This window comes from Pseudorca crassidens, chromosome 4 (genome assembly GCF_039906515.1).
Source record: "Pseudorca crassidens isolate mPseCra1 chromosome 4, mPseCra1.hap1, whole genome shotgun sequence".
NCBI classification, from domain to species: Eukaryota; Metazoa; Chordata; class Mammalia; order Artiodactyla; family Delphinidae; genus Pseudorca; species Pseudorca crassidens.
This window is the reverse complement of record NC_090299.1, coordinates 70799683-70825045: the sequence shown is the minus strand read 5'-3', so window position 1 is coordinate 70825045 and position 25363 is coordinate 70799683. Positions and strand designations below refer to the sequence as shown.

At 41.2% G+C, this 25363-nt stretch overlaps 1 protein-coding gene across 7 annotated transcripts in view; it reads left to right on the top strand.

Annotated features, from left to right (window-relative positions):
- The window catches only part of TEC (tec protein tyrosine kinase), a 141714-nt gene that overhangs the window by 95105 nt on the left and 21246 nt on the right, over positions 1-25363 (top strand). For 6 of the 7 annotated variants that reach the window (XM_067735900.1, XM_067735898.1, XM_067735895.1 and 3 more), the window contains 7 exons: positions 4959-5063; positions 8176-8257; positions 8918-9046; positions 11341-11387; positions 12575-12750; positions 16454-16519; positions 21406-21460. In XM_067735900.1, coding sequence (XP_067592001.1) covers positions 4959-5063; positions 8176-8257; positions 8918-9046; positions 11341-11387; positions 12575-12750; positions 16454-16519; positions 21406-21460 — 660 coding nt within the window. The remainder of the gene's footprint in view (positions 1-4958; positions 5064-8175; positions 8258-8917; positions 9047-11340; positions 11388-12574; positions 12751-16453; positions 16520-21405; positions 21461-25363) is intronic. The other variant, XM_067735899.1, reaches the window with a different exon arrangement.

The window sequence follows — 25363 nt, the reverse complement described above, 5'->3', positions numbered from 1 at the left end:
TTATTTATTGTCCAGTTTGTTTGCACTTAACTTGTGAACTCTTAACATTCTTATAGTTGTTAAGAGTTATAAGCATGAGAAATTTCCACTGAGTTTCTGTTTGTACTTAGTTAAGTGGTATCAAGTTACTAAAGTGTACGTGGCACTTAAGAATTCAGGGTTGGAATTAAGAGTTCAGGTCCTGGTTTGTTGTATGACTTTCAGCCAGTTAATTATACCCTTTAAGTCTTGATTTCTTCATCTGTAAAATGGGGTGACAAGAGTTCCCATAATTATGTGAAGATTCATTGAGTTACCATGTGAGAGGTGCATATAATGCCTGGCTCAGAGTGAATGCTCTGTAGTTGTTAGGTTTTGACATAAAATAATTTTCTTTTTCTAAAATAAGAGTCCAGAAATATTCAGGCTTGAGAGACCGGGAGTCAGGTAAAAGCTTTTGCGATTTTGAGAGATCTGGGTTCAGTTCTGGCTCAGCCTCTTAGCCAGTCTTGTTACCTCTCAGACGCTCAGTTTCCTAACAATTTCCCAGGGTTGTTGTGAAGACTAATTAATAGTAAATGCTGCCATCTAGGGAGTGACTTCCCTGTGCCAGACACTGTACTGAGCACCTATGTACCTTATCTTTATTCCTGCTTATAGCTTAATGAAGTGAGGAGTATTATCCTATTCCTGAAGACAGAGGAACTGAGAGAAGGCAGAGCGTGGCTGGGCTCAGGATCTGCCTGCCTCCAAAGCCCATGCGCCTGACCTGAGGTCCCTTTGCAATGCACAGGTGATTCATCCAGTAGATTCCTTCTGTGGCAGGCAGCTGGGAATAGCCACATTAGGAACAAAAGTTGTGATATAAGGGAAAGGGAGGGATCCTTGTAATACTGGAGGGAAACTCTTACTGCGTGTAATGGGTCTCAGGATGCCTTGGGAGAGGGGTGTAGAAAGGAGGACCTGAGTCTGGGTGTTCTGTAGATACACCTGGGGTCAGCCCTGGATATTTGTATACAATTATAAAAAATTAGTTTAATTTAGGATCGTTATTGATATTTTAAAACGTATTTTAATTCTGGAAATTAAAGGAAAACTGTGTATCTTGTAAGACTTGCCCAGGGGCAGGATCTCTTTCACCTAAATCCCAGTTCTGCCGTTCAGTTGATGTGTGGTTTTAAGCAAGTCATATTTCATCTCTTTGTCTAGTTTCCCCATTTAAGCTGGTTTACAAATGGGTGAAATGGCCATTACTTACCTCTTCCTAATTTGGTCTCAAATAACCATTTTGGTGTCCTTTCCTACACTTCCCCTGAACCACCCTGAACTTCAGCCATAATGCATTTCTTCCTGTTCCCTAAATCAGTGCTTTGTTGTTTTTGCTGCCTGAATTCTCTTCTCCACTTTCTCTAAAGAAAAACTCCTACTTATCCTTTCAAAACCAAAATATCAGTTTTCCTCCCAAAAGCTTCCCCAGCTTTTCCTGGCCCAATCACTGTCTCACTCCGTAGTATACCATGAGCGCATGACTTCGTCTTTATTGGATGATGAATCACTCCCCTCTTCCCCTTCCACCTACCATATGGTTGTGAATTCCTCTTGAGGAAACCCTCAGCCCCCTTGCATAACGTTGAAGCTGCAGCACACAGTGCTGTGCTTCGTGTCCGATCAGTGTTTGCTGGCAGGATAGGTAAAATAATGAATGGCCAACTTAAGCGTGAACCTTTATCTGCAAACTTCATAGCAAAGTATTTGGATTAATAAGCCAAAATATTAGCATAATACAATATATGATATATCATGGAACATGTATTTAGGGGGCATAAGCCAGCCCAGCATACCAGTCATCTCAAATTTTCCTGTGTGGATTGACTGACATCTGACAGCTGCTTTTAGTCACAGGGGCAAGTGGTGAGTGGAGACAGGCATCTCAGAAGCCGACCACAGTCTGCTGCTCAAGAAAGAGAGCCGGTAGGTGATAAATGACCCCAGAGCAGTGTCTGGAAAAACTCCATGATGTCAACAGGGATTTTCTCCAGAGTTGGGGGATTCAGGGTCATTTGATTTTCTTTGTGCTGTTAGTATTTTCTAAGGTTTCTACGGTGAACCCGTGTGACTTATTAATAGGAGGATGGCGCTCTGGAAGTTTCTTTTGCACACTAACTGGCATAGGCCCAGGAGCAGGGTAGGTGGCCCTGTCTGACCAGACCCTTTGGTACTGTGCAGCAGGTTCTTTACAAGCTGGTCCCTGCTCACCTTTCCATCCTGCCTCATGTACCCTGTCCTTCAGCCACACTGACCTTTTTTTTCCACTTATTTATTTTATGTGGCAAACACTCATAGATATGATACTACAGGTCACTCTTCTAAGCACTTTGCAAATACTAACTCATATAACTCTCATAACTATCTAATAGTATCCATGAAGTGGATACTATTATTATTTCTATTTTATAGATGAGGCAACCTAGGTCATTCTGGAATATGTGTTTCATCCCACGTGCTGTGCTGTTCATTCCCTCCCTATGATATTATCGGAATTTCTTTTCTGAAATTATCGTGTAAGTCTTGGTTCCTCTATGTTCTCTTAGCATCTTTTTAATATTCAGTACTTACTACGTTGGATGATAAAGTTGCTGTGTATGTCTCTCCCACAGGTAAACTTGGGCAAGTGACTTAATTTTTGTTTCTTCCGTCTGTCAGATGTGTCTAATAACACTTATCTCACAGAGGATCTGAGGATTAAATGGCTCCATATTTGGACCGTATGCTCAGGAAATGAGCTTTTCCTATAGGGACTTGATATATTCCTTGACACAGTTGCTGGCACAGAACAGGTGTTGTCCTGTGGGAAACTGAGTGGAAGGGGCAGAAGGAAAGCCTGGGTGACCCAAAGTCAAGGCCACTGCAGGAGAAGAGAGCGGAGCACCCCCAAATGCCTCGTTAACAGCTTGAGCGGAAGACAGCTGAGCGAAGGCTCTTGGGTTTGGTCATAGGTGGTGTTTTTGAGAACAGCTTTAGCAGGTGTGACGAGAGGGGAGGCAGATCGCAAGTGGTTAAGGAGGAGTGGGTGGGAAGGAAATGAAGACTGGTGGTGTAATAATCTCTCTTTCAGCAAGGGAAGAACAGAGTTAGGGCAGTAGCAGGGCCAGAAGAAGGTTCTTGGTATGGATGGCAGAGGCCTGAAGGTGTCTATAAGCAGGAGAAGTAAAATCTCAGGCCATGCTCAGAATCCAGGTTGCCCCCTCAGGGACTTGGCTCCATTAATTTTGTCACCTGTTTGCAGCTGGGACATCCAAGGTCTGGGGAGCTTTAGGACCCCAGCTTTCAGTTGGGATCCTTGGGTAATGTGTTTAACCTGTCTGAGCTGCAGTTTCATCATCTGTAAAATGAGAATTTTGTGAGCATGAAAGGAAATGACATCTGTTAAGTGCTACTACAGCGTCCTTAGCTGTTGTGTCCTTTTAACCTTCTCATAGAGGCAGGATGACAGAGAAGAAAAAAGGGTAAATCTTAGGGTGCTTTAGACCTGCAGAAGGAAGAAGTTGGGGGTGTGCTCCTGGGACAGCTGTTCTCTTCTCCATGAAGTAGGGGAATGGGAAGGGTTTGTAGCTCTGATCAGACTGGTGGGCTCCATAGAGGCCACCAGGTTCTCTCCACTAGAGATACACAGAAGACCTGAGGACAGCAGCGAAGGCCTGGCTAAGCACAAAGAGGACAGTTAGGATTGTTTCGTGACCTTCTGCAGCCAGGCACGCATGAGTCGAAAAAGGTGTGCGTAGAACTGGGGGCTGACAGAAATGCCGGGGTACGGGGATTCGTGTGCTGGGGGGTGGGTGGCAGGGGGAGAGAGGGAGGGTGGGAGGATGCACTGGTGAAATGACAGCCAGACGTCACATGGGAGCTGATGGCCTGGGAGGGTTGGCAGGTCTGAAGGTACCATGGTCACAGTGAGGATGCAGCGCTGGTTACTGGGAGCAGGATAGGGACCCCAAAGATTGTGGCCAGAGGGGAGTTTCAGAGTATTAGATGAAGCAATTTTGAATGACTAGGGCCAGGGGAGGGCTGGGTCACCCAAAATAATCCAATGTTCTTCATCTTCATTTCTCTACTTTTCTTCTGTTCTTTGTCATATGACTATCTACACCCCCTCCTAAAATAACCTTAGTCTTTATACAGCTTTTTGTGTGGGATGTATCAGTTAATATAATTCAGTAAACATTTTTTATTTCTTCATTGTATTTGTAATAATTTTTCACGGATACGGTATATCAAGTTATCTTTGCACATACTACTTTGTATCTTCCGGATTTTTCCCTGGGATAAATTCTCAGATGTGAGATTACTGTGCTCAAGACTGAATGATTCGGAGGAGGGAGTCTTGGTATGTCATTAGTTACTTGCTGTAGGGAGATTTGCATTGAGCAGGGAGGAAGGGCAATAGGGAAGGAAAAAAAAAAAGAAAAAGAAAAAGAAAATTCAAATATAGACTCTGAATGGAGGCTTTGTGTGAGCGCCCTGTGTCCATCTCACATCCTCCTGAGTTCTGTGTGCTGGAGTGGAAGATGTAACTGGTGGAGTTTGCATTTGTGATTGAGTGTTTGGTTTGGTCTCTGATGCTTTCATTTTCGGGGGAGAGGGGGTGGCTGTCATCAAGAAGTTGAAGAAGTTGCAGTGTGTGTCTGAGAGGAAGGCACAATCAAAGGGACTCTCTTTCTAAACAGATCTAGAGCTTTTGGAGGAGGGCAAGGACAGCAATTTCATCTTTGGAAATTAAAGAACTTAATTATTTTGATTACAATCCTCAGTGTTAGTATTTTGAATAATTTTAACAATATAGGGAGACATGATTTAGATAATTATTAAGGAAATCGTAATATATTGAATCAGTGATTTTTTTAAAACAAATATTATTATTAATAACATTTTTTCCTTAACTTATGATTGGAATGGTTCTCCTTTTTTTTTTCTTTTAACAGAAAAAGTACAGAAAGGGATTTATTGATGTGTCAAAAATCAGATGTGTGGAAATAGTGAAGAATGATGATGGTGTCATTCCCTGTCAAAATAAATATCCATTTCAGGTGAGCTGGCATATTTTTGTGACAGTGAAATTCTGGGCTTTTAGTCATGCTTACTATTTGACGTTAGTGTTTCCTGTCATTGCTTTGTTGATTGATTTCTTTCAGCTTTGTTGAAGTATAATTGACACATAAGAATTATATATATTTAAGGTGTATGATTTGATGTTTTGGTATATGTAAACATTGTGAAATGATTGCTACAATCAAGCCAATTGACATATCCATCACTTCACATAGTTGCCATTTTCTTTTCTTCCCTTCTTTTTTTGTTTTCTTTTTTTGGTGGTGAGAATACTTAGCTACCTTCTTAGCAAATTTCATATATGCAGTGTAGTTAACTGTAGTCCCCATGCTGTACTTTAGATCTCGAGAACTCATTCATCTTGCATAACTGAAACTTTGTACCCTTTGACCAACATCTCCCCATTGCCCCCCTTCACCTGCCCCTGGCAACCACTTTTTTGCTCTCTGTTTCTAAGAGTTTGTTTAAAATTCTACATCTGAGGTCATGTAATATTTCTCTTTCTGGTTTATTTTGCTTAGCATAATGTCCTCCAGGTTTACCATGTTGTTGCAAGTGGATGGATTTTCTTTTTTAGAGCTGAATAATATTCCACTGTGTGTGTGTGCGTGTGTGTGTGTATGTGCGTGTATATCAATTGTCTTTATTTATTCATCTGTCCGCGGACATCTCCTCATGTTTACCAACCTGAGGCTCTCAGAACCCGCTCCCTTTTGGGTTTTCATAGAGGCTTCATTACATGGGCATGATTGTTCACATCATCGGCCATTGATGATTGAACTCAATCTCCAGCTCCTCTCCCCTCCTCAGAGGTGGGGGGTAGTGGGACTGAAAGTTCCAACCCTCTAATCATGGGGTGGGCTTCACTGGCAACCAGCTCCCATCCCTAGGGGCTCTCCAGTAGTCACTTTATTAGTATAACAAAAGACACCCGTATCATTCTCAGCACAGGAAATTCCAAGAGTTTTCTAGGAGCTCTGTGCTGGGAACCAGGGGAGAGACCAAATATATATTTCTTATTGTGAATCATGGTATCACAGGTATGAAAGTCATGGGCCAAATGAGGCAACTACAGCCCCACGTCCCTCTTAGAGCTTTATCTTTACTTCTTTATCACATCTCATTTTCTGTCTTGTAGCAAGGTATTTGATTTATTTTTGTATCTCATGTAGTCCCAGCAAAGTGCTAGTTGGATGAGTTAATCACTGAGCAGAATATAGCAGTATTTGTTCTATGGTGTTCCCATTGCTGTTTGACCGCACTTATTTGATTAAAGTGAATGAGAAGGGATTGTCAACAAAAAATTAATCAGTCGATCTAAGAAAGAAATGGAAAATTCTATTCAAGCCAAATTTGAGGATTATAACCTGGGGAGAGAATCTCAGAAAGCTCTGAGAACTATTCTGCCCATTAGAAGTCAAGACACAGTTATGTAAGTTTCTTGAGGCAGAGGGCTGGACATCGTATGACGTATTATTGGCAGTTTACGTATTCCAGATCTAAGTGGCATCACAGTGGGTCACGTGACCCCTTACAAGATCAGGAAGGAATGCTATCTTTTTTTTTTTTTTTTTTTTTTTTTGCGGTACGCGGGCCTCTCACTGTTGTGGCCTCTTGCATTGCGGAGCACAGGCTCAGCGGCCATGGCCCACGGGCCCAGCCGCTCCGCGGCATGTGGGATCTTCCCGGACCGGGGCACGAACCCGTGTCCCCTGCATCGGCAGGCAGACTCTCAACCACTGCGCCACCAGGGAAGCCCCAGGAATGCTATCTTTAAGGAGTTGTCTTGTTGCTGCTAGGAGAATGTTGCTCTTTAGGGTTGAGCAGGTATTTCTGCTGATGGGGGGGTTTGGTGATGCATAATAGAGTTATACAATGCACAGTGCTGGGAGAGAGGAGGCCAAAGGGCAGAGAAGAATTTTTTGTTTAAATTTCTCTTGTCTTGCCATAAAAATATGACTTTTATTCCACAGGATTATCTATTGAATATGGTCAGGAACAGCCAATTATTGATGAAAGAGCTATGTGTGTTCAATCCAGTGACATGGTAAAAGGAGGTTTCTAGCCAGATTTGTGTTTTGTTTTGTTTTTGTTTTTGGCCGCAAGCGGCTTGTGGGATCTTACAGGACCTTAGTTCCCTGGCCAGGGATCCAACCCAGCCCCCCCAGCAGTGGAAGCATGGAGTCCTAACCACTGGACCACCAGGGAAGTCCCCAGATATTTTTTTAGTCAATTGGGGTGTTTCTGCCTTGTGACTGACCATCAAGGATAAAGTGATAGACCAAAGACAAAATTCTTGGATTGGTTTCCCATGCTTAATTTTATTCTGAATATTAAGAATAAGACTGTTTAATTGCTTACCTGGAGGTACCTCTGAAAGAGGTACTGTGGTTAAAAGTTTGGGCTCTGGAGCCAGAATCCTGGCTTTCTGGATGACCAGCCAAATGCTGATGGACAGGTAACTTAAGGGACACCATTTGCAGTGCATTCTATGTGAATACTGCCTCTGGGAGTGATCTAGAATTGGGGTGTCTTGCATAGACCTTAGTCTCCTCCTCTGTAAAATGGAAATACTGATACCTTGATGGTAGGATTAGTTGAGTTAATGTCTGTAAAGCACAAAGTATAGAGTTGGGGTGGTCAGTGCTTAATTAAGCTACCTACTGCAGTTATTTATAGGGGCAAAAGGAAGGTATAGGAGTGATGTTGAAACAGTAGTCCATTCATCTCCAATATTATTCAGAAAAATACTCGATTGGAGTAGTCCCTGTTATACCAAGTTTACTTAAGGAACTTTAGTTTATTAGATCGCAAGAAATAACAAGACTGGCAAGGCATCCTGGCCTCTGTATATGTTTTTTCTGTAGAAGCACAGTCCTTTGTAAAATGTGTATCCCACTGGATGGAGACATGAAGAAATAGATGTGTTTTTGTAAGAAGGGAATCTAGGTTCTTTGGATCGGAAGTAATTGACTTTTGGTCAGTCATTTCAGAATCCTTTATTGATGCCTGTGGTGCCAAGGGCTCTGTGCTAGGCAAGATGCTGTGTCTAAGCTTTTCTCACCTGTTCCATCTTTTGTCTTATTTCAGGTTGTGCATGATGCCAACACACTTTACATTTTTGCACCCAGTGCACAAAGCAGGGACCGGTGGGTGAAGAAGTTAAAAGAAGGTAGAACTCATATAATGAAATATTAATCTGTACATAATTTCAGAATATAACATTGTTGTCACTAAGAAAGAGATACGGCTAGTGTATCTTGCATTTATAATCTTTTAATCTACAATAAGTGTTTCTCCAAGAACGTTCTCTGTTACTGTAAGTGACACATGTTGAAGTTAACTTCCTTTTTTATAATCTGGTTCCTTCTAGTGGCATATACATAGTTTTTAAGAAGAACATGCTTTCATTTAATGTGTAATACATTTGGAGGTGACTAAGCACTGGGCTTTTATGGTAACAGGATTTGGTATTTTCTAAGAAATTGCCTATGTAGTCAACATTTGATGCGGATGAATTGACTTGTATGTAAAGTATATTAATCAGTGATTTGACCTGCATAATCCTCATTGCTTTTTCTGCAGAACAAAATGGTGGTGGGCTGACTTTTGTGTTTATCCATCACGGTGTAGCAGAGGTCACTTCTGTTACCAAGGGTGCCTCACCCTTTCACCTTGTGAAAGAGAACTCTATGGATTTTCTGAATGCTGGATTATATGTTATGAAGGTTTCCTCATAATAAACGTAGTATTTGAGAAAGAATGATCAACCGGAAACATTCTGTTATCTCTGTACATTTCACTCATCATCTAATGTGTCTATGAATTACAGAAATACAGAACAACAATAATATTATGATTAAATATCATCCTAAATTTTGGGCAGACGGAAGTTATCAGTGTTGCAGACAAACTGAAAAACTAGCACCTGGATGTGAAAGATATAATCTGTTTGAAAGTAGTAAGTATTAATTTTATTCTGTAGTTATATTGTGCTCAGGATGTACATACTGTTGGTATTATTGGGAGAAAGTGACATGATTTTGATTTTGATGTTGGTTAAATATGGCCTTCACACTTTCTAGCATGGTGTAAACATAGTGTAGGTGTATTTTTGTAAGAATACTTTTATTTAGTGAGCAGTAGGACCATCTCATGGAATCAGAAGGTCTGTTTTTGGGAGTTTTGTTTTTTTTTTTTGTTTTTTTTTTTTTTGGCGGTATGTGGGCCTCTCAGTGTTGTGGCCTCTCCCGTTGCAGAGCACAGGCTCAGGATGCACAGGCTTAGTGGCCATGGCTCACGGGCCCAGCCGCTCCGTGGCATGCGGGATCTTCCCGGACCGGGGCACGAACCCGCGTCCCCTGCATCGGCAGGCGGACTCTCAACCACTGCGCCACCAGGGAAGCCCTGTTTTGGGAGTTTCTATCACAATATGAAAGCCTACTAAAAATGACTCTGTTAAAACTGTGAGCCTAATGTAGCACCATCAGCAGCTTTTCTCTTCTCTTTTTTTTAAGCTTTACTGAGATATAATTAACAAAATTGTAACATACTTAAATTTTACAATGAGGTGACTGGATATACTTATCTATCCATTGGAAAGGGTTCCTCCCATTGAGTTAATAAACACATCCATTACCTTGCATGTTTACGTGTGTGTGTGTGTGTGTGTGTGTGTGTGTGTGTGAAAACATTTAAGTTCTACTCTCTTGGTAAACTTCAGTTATACACTACAGTGCTGTCAGCTATAGTCATCATGTTATACGTTAGATCCTCAGACCTTATTTATCTTTTTTTCTTGCTCTCTATATATTTTAATTGAGTTGTAATTAACATACCTTATTCATCTTATAACTGAAAGCTTGTACCCTTTTACTAGCATCTCTATTTCCTCCACCCCCCATCCCCTGGCAACCATTTTTCTACTCTCTATTTCTATGAGTTTGACTTTTTTTTTTTTTTTTAAGCTTCCCCATGTAAGTGATACCATGTGGCATTTGTCCTTCTTGGTCTGGCTTATTTCACTTACCATAATGCCCTCCAACTTTATCCATGTTGTCACAAATGATAGGATTTCCTTCTCTTTCCAAGGCTGAATAATATTCCATTCTCTCTCTCTATATGCCACATTTTCTTTATCTAGTCATCTGTTGATGGGTGCTTAGGTTGTTTCTATATCTTGGCTATCGTGAATAATGCTACTGTGAACATAAGAGTGCAGATATCTCTTTAAGGTATTGATTTTGTTTCTTTTGTGTATATACCCAGAAGTGGGATGGCTGGATCATATGGTAGTTGTATTTTTAATTTTGGGGGGAACCTCTATATTATTTTCCATAGTGGCTGCATCAGTTTACATTCCCACCAGCAGTGCACAAGCATCCCCTTTTCTCTACATCCTTACCAGCATTTGTTATCATGTGTGGTTTTTATAATTGCTATCCTAATATGTATAAGGTGGTATCTTATTGTGGTTTGACTTGCATTTCCCTAATGATTAGTTATGTCGAGCACCTTTTAAGGTACCTGTTGGCCATTTGTATGTCTTCTTTAAAAAAAAGTGTCTGGGGCTTCCCTGGTGGCGCAGTGGTTGAGAGTCCGCCTGCCGATGCAGGGGACATGGGTTCGTGCCCCGGTCCGGGAAGATCCCACATGCTGTGAAGCGGCTGGGGCCGTGAGCCATGACCGCTGAGCCTGTGCTTCCGGAGCCTGTGCTCCGCAACGGGAGAGGCCACAACAGTGAGAGGCCCGCATACCGCAAAAAAAAAATAATAATAATAATAAAAAAAATTTAAAAAGTGTCTGTTTAGGTCCTTTGTCCACTTTTAAATGAGTTATTATTATTATTTGTTTTAACTATTGAGTTGTGTGCATTCCTTGTATATTTTGGATGTTAACCCCTTCTCAGATATGTGGGATGAAAATATTTTCTCCCCTTCTGTTGGCTGCCTTTTCATTTTGTTGATGGTTTCCTTTGCTGAGCAGAAGCTTTTTGGTTCTGATGTAGTCCCATTTGTTTACAGTGAACAAGGCATGGCCCCAATCCCTGTGGCATTTACAGTCTGTTCAAGAAGGCAGAAATACAAACCGGCTTTAACAGCATTTAAAAAAATCTGTTCTAAAATAGTATTACAAGCAAAATGCACCAGAGTGAGAGAGTCTGAGTGGACTTCTTGTTAGGGGTTCATTTTTACTTAAAACTATCAATCATTGGTAGATGGCATTTTGACCTGTTTTTGTCGTTGTCATTTTCAGGTATAAGAAAAGCACTACCTCGAGCACCAGCACCAGAAACAAAGAAGGTAAGCTGGTCTTTAACGTTCGGAAACATTTGCAGTTTATTAAGTATGTTTATGTTCATTCCTGTGATGCTGCTCCCTGCAAGGATCACATCGGAAATGGATAGACTATGGCTCACTTGATTTTTTTTTTTTTTTTTTGGTGTCAAATAATGTCAATTTAATTGTATCAGATATTACCATCTGGCATTCTGCCTGTATTTTGGCTTCGAGAATTATACAAAAGGCATGGGACTTTAAAGGAATATTTCAGTCTTAAGACCACAGTATTATGACGAAGGAGTGACTGTGAATAGTGGAGTATGGTAGAAAACACATGCACTTTGGACTCCCGAGGAGCCTTGATCCAGCATGAATCTGATATGAGTGACTTTGGGTGGGATACTTCAGCCATTGCTTCCTCAGCTGTAAAATGGAAGTTATGTACTCTACGTCATGGGATTAGGATTAAGAATAAATGAGAATGCAGGTGAACTTATTTACAAAACAGAAACAGACTCACAGATGTAGAAAACAAACGTATGGTTACCAGAGGGGGAGGGGGATAAATTAGGAGTTTGGGATGAGCAGCTACAAACTACTATATATAAAACAGATAAACAACAAGGTCCTACTGTATAGCACAGGGAACTATATTCAATATCCTGTGATACACCCTAATGAAAAACAATATGTAAAAGAATATATACTGAATCACTTGGCCGTACATGAGAAATTCACACATTGTAAATCAACTATACTTCAATTAAAAAGAAATGAGAAACCGTATGCTAGCTAGGTACTAAGAGTGTGCCTTGCACACAGCAGGCACAAAGCAGTGCAGATTCCTTTGAGTGGGAGGAGACCTGACAGAAGTAGTTCTGCTTTTCCCCCCTGCAGGCCGTTAAATGGTGGGTCTGCCTTTAGTCCTCCTGGTTTCTACTCACGTTACCCTTGCCTCTCCCTGGAAAGCTAGTCCTGACACTGAGCAGAAGCCGTTTGATGTTTAAAGACAGCTTTTGCTCTTGTCCTAAATTCCGAAGCCCATGAGAGGTCCAGTAGCATCAATATCATCAAACTCATGGTGCGGGTTCACCAGGTTATCTAAAGCAGACTTTATACTGTGGGGACGTGCGCATTGCTTGGTGTTTTACTGCACACCCAGTTTCAAACAGAAGACTAAACTTTTATATGTTACCTCCTTTTCTTAGCGAAGGCCTCCCCCACCAATTCCACCTGAAGAAGAAGGTAATAGTGAAGAAATAGTTGTAGCCATGTATGATTTCCAAGCGACAGAAGCACATGATCTCAGATTAGAGAGAGGCCAGGAGTATATCATATTGGAAAAGAATGATGTTCATTGGTGGAAAGCAAGAGATAAATATGGGTAGGTATTCCCTCTCTGTGGATGATACACAGTGGGTGGCTGGGAGTGAAATACTGAGTGAGAAGAGGATAACCTGTAACTGTCATGTAATGAGGCTAGTTCAGCGGCCATAAATGAAAATATATGTTATTACTTTGCAGTAACACAATGTATTCTTAGTAGTGACTCCATAAATATAAATGAATCAACCACTCCTTTCCAGAAATTAGAATCCATTACACGGGTCTCTTTCTCATCCATTATATGTCTAATTGGATTGTTTGCTCTTGGGGGAAATTACATTTTAGGTCCCTTCCCCCCGCACCCCACCCCCAAGGTAAAGTAATCTTAGATTTGTCTAAGAGAGAGAGAATGTGTGTGTGTGTGTGTGTGTGTGTGTGTGTGTGTGTGTCTTTCTGTCTATATGTATGTGCATATGCGTCTATGTCTAAAATACATACATTCAAGAAATTTAAAAACAAACATTATTTATACAAAATAATTTAGGATTTAAAGAGAATAGTCCTTTCAATCTTATTATTGGTAAATAATGGGTAAATGTGGATAAACGTAGGGGATGAGCCTTCGGCTTCATTAAGAAAGCTCTGCATCCTGAGCTTACCTCTGAAATATAATCCTGTTTATATTCTGAGTTCCTGTGGATAGGAAGAGGAGGACCTTTTTGTCCTGGTTAGAGCATGTCCTCCCTCCAAGTCTGCTTTCTCACCTCCTGTCCCACCCCCAGTTCTAGTTCTGTGTTCCTCAGGTCACTTCTGGAGAAGCAGTGGAAGCCTCTGGGTTGGGCAGGGTCCGTGTCTTCTGCTCACTTCTCAGCAGTGGTAGATCTCCTGAGTGCTGGTTTGCTGTGCATTATTACCTTTTTGGAAACCTTTTAATCCAAGTTTACAAGAAGGTCATCACTGATTTTTTTTGCCGAACACTGTAGAATATTGAGTTTTATTTTTTATTATAGACATTTTCAGATATCCAAAAAGTACATCATAGTATAATGGAGCCTCTTGTCACTTGACTTCAGAAATTACCAACATTTGGCCAGTCTTGATTTTAAAATCTTCCCAACTGTTTTTTCTCAAGTATTTAAAACTAAATTCAAATCATCATGTCATTTCACCCCTAAGTCTAACTGCTAAAGATTTTTTTAAACAACTGCTGTGTCATTATCATACTTAATAATAAGTTAAAAAACATCATCTGTAGGCTTTCCTGCAACATTTTCAGGACTAGAAGAAGAGTACAAATAAAAGCCCAGATATCATATGTTTAAATATTTAGAAGTTATAAGTCAAGCTAACAAACTGGTAAATAAGATATAACTTATCCTCCAGCTTGACAAACATACCTTCAAAATGACAAGGAAAGCAAGGTTTGGATTGGAGTTCCATGCCAGAATGTGTTAGTGCACAGAGAGCCAGCTCCCTGAGGTGTCTCCCTTCTCTCTTCCCTTCTGCCCTGGGCTCCATCTCACGTGTACCATGTAAATCTCCCAGCCGTACATCCAAACTCTGTCCACATGGTTTGCAAAAGCCACCCCCCAACTTGGTCACTCCTTGGACCTGGGCTGGAGTGGGTGCACACAATCAGCATCATTTGCTTTTCAAAGGATGAAACCCATTGGGAAGGCCCATGTAGGGCTTGGTAGTGGGCAGAGAATTCTGGGACCCTAGTTACACAGATGATGGTCCAGAGGAGGGCTGAGGGATCATGGGCTTTAGCATCCTCTCGAAAGTGTGAGGTCAGAGCAAGGGCCCTCTGGCCCAGGTCTAAGGATAGTACCAACTCTGTAATTCTGGTTTCCCTTGATTAGCTCTAATCTGTATTTTACAGTTTAATCAAGGTTAAAACAAGGTCCACACATTGCATTTTGGCTGATAGGTCTCACGTCTTTCTTTTATTCTGTAACAATCCCTAGCCTTTTTTTTTCTCATTTTTGATTTATTGATAAAACCAGCTTATTTCTCTATGAAATGAGCCACAATCTAGATTAAGCTGTTTGCTTCCATATGGTGTCATTTAATATGCATCTCTGTCCTGTATATCTGGTTGTTCCGCTTCTGATGATGCCAGGATTACTCATTGGTTCAGGTGTCAACATTATTCCTCTATCACAAAGTTCTTTATCAGTGTTTCACCTAATGATTTTGGCATCCATTGATGATTATTGCTTAGATCCATTAGGGATAGCAAAATGGTGATTTTTCTAATTCTGTCATTCCATCTGCATTTATTAAATCTCTAAAGAAGAACGGCCTCATGAACCAGTTCATTTAGTTCATGCAGGAAAGGCAAGATACATTTTGGATTCTTATCTTTTACCAACTTTTCAGAAATAATGAGTTGATGACCAAGCTTCCTCTGTTGATAGCAATGGTAACCAATAATGTTTTGTGTTATTATAGATGCTTATATATTTGGTTTCAGTCTATTGCAGTCATTATTCTTTTTACTTGAATTGTCCCATCATGGGTCAGTGGTAGCTATTTTTGATTGGGGACGCTTTTAGTCTTTCTCAGCTACCCTGCTTTCTGAATAAAATAAAATAGCTCAGGTTCATCTTGTATTTTTCCTGGCCGAACCTGCAGTTTGCCATTTCCCCAAGGAGTTCTGGCTCCTTGTAGTAAGAAGCAATATTTAGAGACAACAGTTGGGGTGCTTGGATTCTAATGGCTCCTGGACTGGTGTTGCTTCTAGGTCTTTCTCAGTGCAACAGAGCTACATGTATGCACTGGTACGTGTGTGTGTGTGTGTGTGTGTGTGTGTGTGTGTGTGTGTGTGTGTGTGTGTTATGAGTTCTTACTAATAGTTCAAATTTAAGATTACGAGGTTTTTATTCAACTTAGAAATTTTATACATGTATCTCTTTTATGCTGAAATTCTTGGCTCTAACCAAGATTTTACCTGATATGATCGCTCCTTAAACTGTAATGTGCATAGGAGATAGGAGTCATCTGGGGTAAAATCATAGATTCCGTAGGCCCACATAGGCCTTCTCAGTTCAGATCTCTTGGGGTATGACCCAGGAATTTGCTTTTTTTTTGTTGTTTTTGGTTGTGCACCACGCGGCTTGCAGGATCTCAGTTCCCTGACCAGGGATCGAACCCGCACCCAGTGCATTGGAAGCACAGAGCCTTAACCACTGGATCGCCAGGGAAGTCCCAGAATTTGCCTTTTTAACAAGTGACCTGATGATACTGATGCAGATGTCAGGCATGACCCTCTGTGAAACAATGCACTACACAGACTGTTGAGGTATTGGAGTGATGGGTGTTTTTATCCAACACTTCAACTTTTCTGAAGTAGTGGTTTCGTTAAAACATCCCAAGAAATTGTGAATTCAAAAGAAGCATCATGGAATATTAGGAAGGGCTCTGAAACTAGTCACAAGTTCAGAATTCAACGTATGGCCCTGTTGCTGGCTAGCTTTGAGACCTGAGAAAGTCTTTCAACCTTTCTAAGCCTTAGTTTCCCCACCAAAAAGTGGGTACAATAATGCCTGCCTACCTCAGAATTTTTGTAAGGATCAAATGAGGAAGTCCTTTGTAAAGCATCAAATACTGTAGCTATATTTACTTACTGGGGGTCAGCTAGTCTTTCTTATAAGCTTTAGGCAGTTTTATACTTTATTCCGGAAAGGCAGTAATTTTTCTTTTAGTACTCTCTCAGTAAAATAATTTCAGTTTATCTAAAGTATTTTTCTTATTTCTAGGAGTGAAGGATATATCCCAAGTAATTACGTGACAGGAAAGAAATCAAACAACTTAGATCAGTATGAGTAAGTAAAAGATTATTTTGTGAATGTGGAGGACTAGAAAATGTTTTTATTTTCCTACTTATGTAAGACATTTTGGAGATTAATGGTTATCTTTCATTATCTTTAGAAGGATGCACTAACTTAACTCAGTTGTCTAGGATGGTAAATAGACGTTGTGAGAATTAGTTTCTATAATACACTTTACCTGAAGGTACTATGTGTGAATAGAATTACAGAAGTGAATATAATTGAATTGATTTTAAACGGATCATAGCTTTAGCTGACTTTGAAAAACAGCTCATTGTTCATTCATTCAAGAAATCAAAATACAGTTTCCCCGAGTGGCCTTTAAAAAAACATTTGATTGTTTCTTTTTTCTAATTATAATAACAATATGTGATTATTGTTTTAAAATTCTTTGAAATTATGAAAAATGTTAGTAAGAGAAATTATTCAGAAATCAACTAAAGTTGACCTCTGTCAACATTCATATATTTCCTTTCAATCTTTAGAATCATGCTGTATATACTGTTTTACATCCTGTTTAATTCACTTAATAGTATGAGTGTGAGTATTTCCTCATGCCATTAAATGTACTTCGAAAACATTTTAATAATTGCATTATATTTCATTCAGTCGTGAATTCTTCAAATGTTTACTGAGACCTTAGTGTGTATCAGGCACTGTGTGAGGCCTTAAGGAGTACAACCAGACATACAGCACATGGATGTGCAATAATTTATATAATCATTTCCTTATTTGTGTGGCATTATGTTGTTTAGGCATCTTTACTATGTAAAAATACTGGGATATCTCTTCCTGCTTATTGTCTTAAACTAGATCTCTAAAAATCTACATACTGAGCTAAAAGCTAGTTATGAACGTCTTAAGACTCCTAATCATGCTGTCAGATTACTTTTCAGAGAAACAATGGGCTGCTGTTTATATGCTCACTAGCGGTGCATGGCCAGGTTTTAGTGAGAGGCTCATATATACCAAATATATATGAGCCTTTTGTGGTCATTCTGAGGTGGTATACTGATGCTTCATTCACTTGCTTAAAAACAACACTGTCAAAAAAAAAAAAACAACACTGTCACCACCACCACCACCACCACCAAGCTGTTTCCTCTGTCCATGTTACTTCCTGTAATGTGAGTGTACCTTAAAAGTCTAGAAAAGGATTAACAGATTCAAAAGTCCTAGCACTCGGTGGTGTGACCCCTCAAAGTTGTTTTAGAAGTAGGTAAGGGTATGAAAAGCATGTAACTAAAAAAAAAAAAAAAAGTTGTTTTAGAAGTAGGTAAGGGTATAAAAAGCATGTACCTAAAATAGTGGTTTTGTTCTTGAAGAAATTTTAGGAAAATAGAGTAAATCCTTAGAATTAGGGAAGATGCTAAAAGGTAAAAACTTGGACCTGATTTTAAAGGGATCTGACCGAGAAGTAACTGGTGATTTCAGGAGGGATGTGCTTGGAAACCAGATAATCCTTATCTAAATGGGAGAACTCCCCTTATGACTCATGGGATTACAAATAAGGGTTTTAGGAAGTTTATGATTCACTGCCATGCCATTTTTGGGTGCCTGACTCCACCTCGGCATGACCGAGTGAACTTGCCGTGGGAGTCCCCTCAGCCAGCTGCCCAGGGACTGGGGATTCCATGTGGCGAGGTGCCAGCCCTGACTGGATGAGAAAGGAAAAACCTGTTCTCGGTGCTGACAGTCACTCCTGCTGTCTTTCCACTCCACTGTTTGTGTTAGATTTTGCTAAAGCCCATCCTGTAACACGTCTTAAATGTCTCCAGGGTTAAAAAGCCTTTTGCCAGCTGCTGAATCAAGAGCCCTTCTGCTGTTTGTTTGTGGGCAGGAGGCGTCCGGGCAATAACTGTCCACTGGGCTGGGCTCAGGACTGGCAGCCTGCAGCTCCCAGGGCCATCAGTACCCTAGTTCCCACCCCCTCACCCAGATCCCGGCGGGGGGAAGACAGGACCATCGGAAGTGCTGCAGGAAAGAAACTGGGCTCGTTGTGGTCAGTAAGATGTTCTTGATGGAAGTATGCTAGAGGAGGAAGGTGACAGGAATGCAAGGACCCTTAGAACAGGAAAAGTCTAGGACAAGGCTTTGCGTGGGTGATCCAGGAGGCAAAGGCCAAAGTGAGAACCGGCAAAGATTATATAGCTCGTTGGTTGGTTGTTTTCAATTTTTTGTTAGTTTATACCTGTTGCCTCCATTTTCTAATTTACCCAACCCACCCTCTCCAAGAAGCTTGGCCAGGATCCATCCTTTCCAGAAGGTTGTCCCCAAAGCTGCTTTCCCCTCTATTCAGACAGCACTATGAAGTCCTGTCCCTCTGGAGTGTTTGAAGTGACTAGCCAATCTGAAACCCTCATTCCCATTAGGGTTTTGATATCTAAGAATGGAATGACAAGTTACTTACAAATCCTGGGTATTCTTTCTAGAAGTATATAGTTCCTTCATCAGGGGACGCTAACTAACCTCCAACAGGCATTTCTGGGCCGGGCTCGTGGGCGACGCACGCGGGCTGGCGTCTCGGCGGCAGCTCTCCGGCCCACCACGTGTGCATCGTTCTTCCCGACAGGATGCGTTCAGCAGAGCCACTCTCGTCTTTCCCTCCTTGCCTGGTGATAGGTATCATGGAAGAGGAAGAGAAGCCACAAAGAACCGTTAGGAAATACTCACCACGAGATGAGTCATCTTTTTTTTTTTTTTTTTTTTTTTGCGGTACGCGGGCCTCTCACTGTTGTGGCCTCTCCCATTGCGGAGCACAGGCTCCGGACGCGCAGGCTCAGCGGCCATGGCTCACGGGCGCAGCCGCTCCGCGGCATGTGGGATCTTCCCGGACCGGGGCATGAACCCGCGTCCCCTGCATTGGCAGGCGGACTCTCAACCACTGCGCCACCAGGGAAGCCCGATGACTCATCTTTTGATTTGTTCATCGCTCCTTCCTCCTTTCCTTCCTTCAACGTACCCTTCAGGGTCTGAGTTTATATCCTAGGGAGGAAAACATCCTTTCTGGGGAAACTGCAAATACTATACAAATGACCACTTAGAATAGGATTTGTGCTGTGGATTTTTTTTTCTTTCCTTATTTCTTTTATCCCTTCCCAGGAACTTGAATATACCAAGTGAGGAAAGGACCTTTTTCTTTCTCTGAGTATCTTATATCGAATTTCTCTTGAGAGCCACAATCTAGCTTTACTGATTTCTTGCATCTGAACGTGAGCCTGAGCCTCCATCACTTACTCTCACTGTGAAGATGCGGGCTTGGATCTCCTGTGATTAATAAAGAGAATTTTTTTTTTCAATCTTTCAGGTCCTGCTGGTTTATAATGCATAATGAGAGCTGCAGCTACCTTTTCTAATTAACTTTTATGGTTGTTTTTGGTATCCTGACAAATATTTCTCCTATCAGTGGGAAAGCTTTAGGGACAGAATCCATTCTGTTCTCCTCATTTATTTTATCCCTCAATTGCATTCAGAAATTGATCAGAATTTAAATTTGTAATTTTGTTGAACTTGGTCTCAGTTCATAAAGTGGGGTCCACGACAATGAGATCTTAATACCCACAATTCTGAGGCCTGGTTAATCACTTCAGGCTCCAAATAAAATAACAGTTTTTGGCTTGTGTTGAGATTATAATTTGTGTTTGTCCCCTCCAACTGCATGAAAGAATCCAGACCAAAAATGATCTTGTATTTTTTTCTTTGTATTTTTCCCTTCCTCAGTCAGGGGAGGCCTTTGTATTCGCTTGTCTCGGGGTGTTTGCTGGGCCAAAAGCAGGTGCTGTTTCTTTTATAAAAGGCTGAGGCAGTGGTGGAAACTTCACGGGTTTAGAGGGGCCAAGCTGATTTCATAACATTGGAATCCTTGGGAAATAGGACTGGATGGAGGATTCTCTGCCCACTAAAGTCCATCTAGAACAAACAACACAACACAAAACAAAAACCCAAGTTTAAAGCTGACAGTCTGAGTTCATCTTCTTTGGCCAACTTGCTCATAATCCCCTGGAGAGCATGGGCTAGGGGAAGCAGGGAGAGGGGAGTACCTCTGAGGATGAGGTGGGAGATGGCAGTATCCATCTTTCCTTAGGAAAGATTTCTCAAAGGTTAAGCAGGGGCACCGATATGTAGGGGCTTGGCACAGAGTGGTGGCAGGGCAGGTGCCACTGCTTGGCCCTGGTGGGATTCCTACAGTAGACCTTCGGAGGACTGCCAGGGGTCGGGGCTGTGCTGGAACCAGTAAGTCTGGAAGACCCAGGAGGCCTGCTCTTCTGTTTTGCTCTGTTTCTTTCAATACTTGGGACCTTCGTGAAATTTGCGGGGGAGGCCTCATGATGATTGGTGATGAAATCTCCTGCCTGTTGGGGGCTTGGGATTAGATTTAATTGGAATCCAAGACAATGACGTGGTGACATTTCCTGCGTATTTGAGTCAGTGGGGTAAAATTCATTCTTGCTATTATTATAATAGTTAAAAATTGGAAATGATTTTTATGTTAAATAATGACGAGTCGCTTAAATAAATGATGGTGCATCCAGACCGTGATGCACAGGACTACATCGCTTTGCAAAGGTGTGTATCGTGTACCGTTATATGAAAGATTCAGGTTCTGATATAGCACGTGTAGCTGACCTCACTTTACTACAGCAAATAAGAATGTTGGCATACATATGTGTCTTCATAAAAATATGGGTAGAAAAAGTCTGCATGTATGTGTATCCAGATGTTACTAGTGGTTGTCTATATTATTGAGATTATGAATGAGGCCTTGTTCTTATGTATTGTTTGTTATTGATGAGTAATATTATCAATACCTTGCTAATCCTAAAAAGAAAAAAGAACACTTTTAAAAACCTGAGGCCCTAAACATACCTTTTTCTCTTCAGATGGTATTGCAGAAATATGAATAGAAGCAAAGCAGAGCAACTCCTTAGAAGTGAAGTAAGTGTTTGTACTTGTCTTGTGGGTTTGGTTTCAGCACAAAATCAATTGTAACGAATCCCTGATTAGTAATTCCACCTACCTCTGTTTCTAAAGCCCAAAAAATACTATGGCGTAAGTACAAGTTTTGGTTTTTTGAAATCATTTAAAAGTGAAGACTGCTCTATTAGTTTCCTGGGGCTGCTGTAACAAGGTACCACAGACTGAGTGGCTTAAACAGCTCAAGTTTGTTGTTTCATGGACCTAGAGGTTAGAAGCCTGCAGTCCAGATGTCAGTGGGCGTGGCTCCTTCTGGGGGCTGTGAGGGAGGGATCTGTCCCAGGCCCCTCTCCTTTTCTCCCCATGGTTCTTCCCTCTATGCATGCCTGGCTCTGGGTCCAAATTTCCCTTTTATAAGGACTCCAGTCATATAGGATGAGCCCCCCATCCCACCCCATGACCTCATTTTCACTTGATTCCCTCTGTAAATCTCCACGGAAGGTCACATTCTGAAGTACCAGGGGCTAGAACTCCAAAGTATGTTTTTTGAGGGGGAAAGAATTAAACTGATAACAATAGGTAATAGCTATACATGGGCAACATTTCTTTACTGTTTCTTACTGATTTATCATTTGCTACCTTGATATTAGTACTTGACATGTGTTTTTCCTTTTTGCTTGAAGTTCTTTGTTTTAAAATAGTTTACATCAGTGTTACGTGCTATCTTTTATAAATTAAGTTTTAATACCATATATAGTTGCCTTAAGAAATGTGCTAAAATTCTTACACTTTACAAAGAAATAAAGTGGAAGGATGAAATCTACTATAGAGGAAACTAAGTGGACTTAATGAGGAGACAACCTGAGTCTAGCTGTGACTTTTCTAGTGTTTTTTGCATCTGTAAGACAGAGAGGTTGGATTCGAAGATGACCTCTGCAGTTCTCTGCATTTATGATCTAGTTATTCTATTTAGTAATTGCTCCCAGTCTTTTTTTTTTTTATGTCTTTATTGGAGTATAATTGCTTTACAATGGTGTGTTAGTTTCCGCTTTACAACAAGTGAATCAGTTATACATATACATATGTTCCCATATCTCTTCCCTCTTGCGTCTCCCTCCCTCCCACCCTCCCCAGCCCACCCCTCCAGGCGGTCACAAAGCACCGAGCTGATCTCTCTGTGCTATGCGGCTGCTTTCCACTAGCTATTTACCTTACGCTTGGTAGTGTATATATGTCCATGCCACTCTCTCGCTTTGTCACAGCTTACCCTTCCTCCTCCCCACATCCTCAAGTCCATTCTCCAGCAGGTCTGCGTCCTTATTCCTTTCTTTTTTTTTTTTTTTTGTTTTGCGGTACGCGGGCCTCTCACTGTTGTGGCCTCTCCCGTTGTGGAGCACAGGCTCCGGACGCGCAGGCCCAGCGGCCATGGCCCACGGGCCCAACCACTCTGCGGCATGTGGGATCTTCCCGGACCCGGTCACGAACCCGTGTCCCCTGCATCGGCAGGTGGACTCTCAACCACTGCGCCACCAGGGAAGCCCCTTATTCCTGTCTTACCCCTAGGTTCTTCATGACATATTTTTTCTTAAATTCCATATATATGTGTCAGCATGTGGTATTTGTCTTTCTCTTTCTGACTTACTTCACTCTGTATGACAGACTCTAGGTCCATCCACCTCACTACAAATAGCTCAACCTCGTTTCTTTTTATGGCTGAGTAATATTCTATTGTATATATGTGCCACATCTTCTTTATCCATTCGTCTGATGATGGACACTTAGGTTGTTTCCATCTCCAGGCTATTGTAAATAGAGCTGCAATGAACATTTTGGTACATGACTCTTTTTGAATTATGATTTTCACAGGGTCTATGCCCAGTAGTGGGATTTCTGGGTCATATGGTAGTTCTATTTGTAGTTGTTTAAGGAACCTCCATACTGTTCTCCATAGTGGCTGTACCAATTCACATTCCCACCAGCAGTGCAAGAGGGTTCCCTTTTCTACAAACCCTCTCCAGCATTCATTGTTTGTAGATTTTTTGATGATGGCCATTCTGACCGGTGTGAGATGATATCTCATTGTAGTTTTGATTTGCATTTCTCTAATGATTAATGATGTTGAGCATTCTTTCATGTGTTTGTTGGCAGTCTGTATATCTTCTTTGGAGAAATGTCTATTTAGGTCTTCTGCCCATTTTTGGATTGGGTTGTTTGTTTTTTTGTTATTGAGTTGCATGAGCTGCTTATAAATTTTGGAGATTAATCCTTTGTCAGTTGCTTCATTTGCAAATATTTTCTCCCATTCTGAGGGTTCCATATCTCTTCCTTCTTGCGTCTCCCTCCCACCCTCCCTATCCCACCCCTCTAGGTGGTCACAAAGCACCGAGCTGATCTCCCTGTGCTATGTGGCTGCTTCCCACTAGCTATCTACATTACGTTTGGTAGTGTATATATGTCCATGCCTCTCTCTCTCGCTTTGTCACAGCTTACCCTTCCCCCTCCCCATATCCTCAAGTCCATTCTCTAGTAGGTCTGTGTCTTTATTCCCGTCTTACCCCTAGGTTCTTCATGATATTTTTTTTCTTAGATTCCATATATATGTGTTAGCATACGGTATTTGTCTTTCTCTTTCTGACTTACTTCACTCTGTATGACAGACTCTAGGTCCATCCACCTCACTACAAATAACTCAATTTCGTTTCTTTTTATGGCTGAGTAATATTCCATTGTATATATGTGCCACATCTTCTTTATCCATTCATCCGGTGATGGACACTTAGGTTGCTTCCGTGTCCTGGCTATTGTAAATAGAGCTGCAATGAACATTTTGGTACATGACTCTTTTTGAATTATGGTTTTCTCAGGGTATATGCCCAGTATATGCCCAGTTTTCTCAGGGTATAACTTCTTTCTGTAGTTTATGTTACGAGAGCAATAGCAGGTGACTTTGCTTGCTTCAGATGACACGTCACTGCCCCTCCCTGCCCCTCTCCCTCTACAGGATTTTTACACGCCTCCCTGGTGACCTCACAATGAGAGGCAGCTCTAGGGAAGTGGGTAGCTAGAAGGCCTGGGGTCCAAATCCTGGCTCTGCTACTTACTAGCTGTTTGAGTTGGGGCAAATGTCCAACTTTTCTGTGCCCCTTTCCTTACCTGTAAAGTAAACAGGCAAGGAGGTAACAATAGTACCTACCTCATAGGACTGTTCTGAGGACTGAGTAGATCCACATATTAGAACATATTAAAACAGAGTAAGTGTTCAATAAACATGTTTTATTGATCAATTAACTGTTATAATCATTGTCCCTAATTGTTCTTATCAGATTTATTTGTGGACCTTTATTTCATTCCATTGTCTTTCCTAGGAATAAGAAGAAAATTTATTTTGTTCTGTTAAACACACTTTCATTTTAAAGCAATTTCAGTGCTAGAGATTGACTGTGGCATTAATGGTGGAGAGGTATTTGAGGTTCCTAGCTTCTGTTTCTTGCTCTTAGGCTAAGAACCTGATGAGGATTTAGCTTTTCGTCATTCAGCGTGTTGCTGCCTTTTGGGTTTCTCTGCTTAAGTTGCTTGTGCCTCTGTCTCTCCTTTCATAAAGAGTGATATTTAACATCGATTTCCAGGGGAATTGAGGATTTAAAAAAAAATCTTCCTGTAAAGAGCACTGAGGTATTTACAGGAAAAATGCTGTGTGGATAGAAGATGATATTGAGTCGGGATTCAAGCCTTATAGCAAATATGAAAAATGTATGAAATGAAACCCAGTCATTAAGAAATACATTTTTCAGTAACTGTTTCCCCACATGTCCAGGACATAAGGGAATTGCAAAATTTTGTCTGTTGGTTCTGGAAGGGCCCTGAGAGATTGTCTTGTTGAGATGTCTCGTACTAGTGTGTGTGTGAGGAGTTGTGATTGTGGGG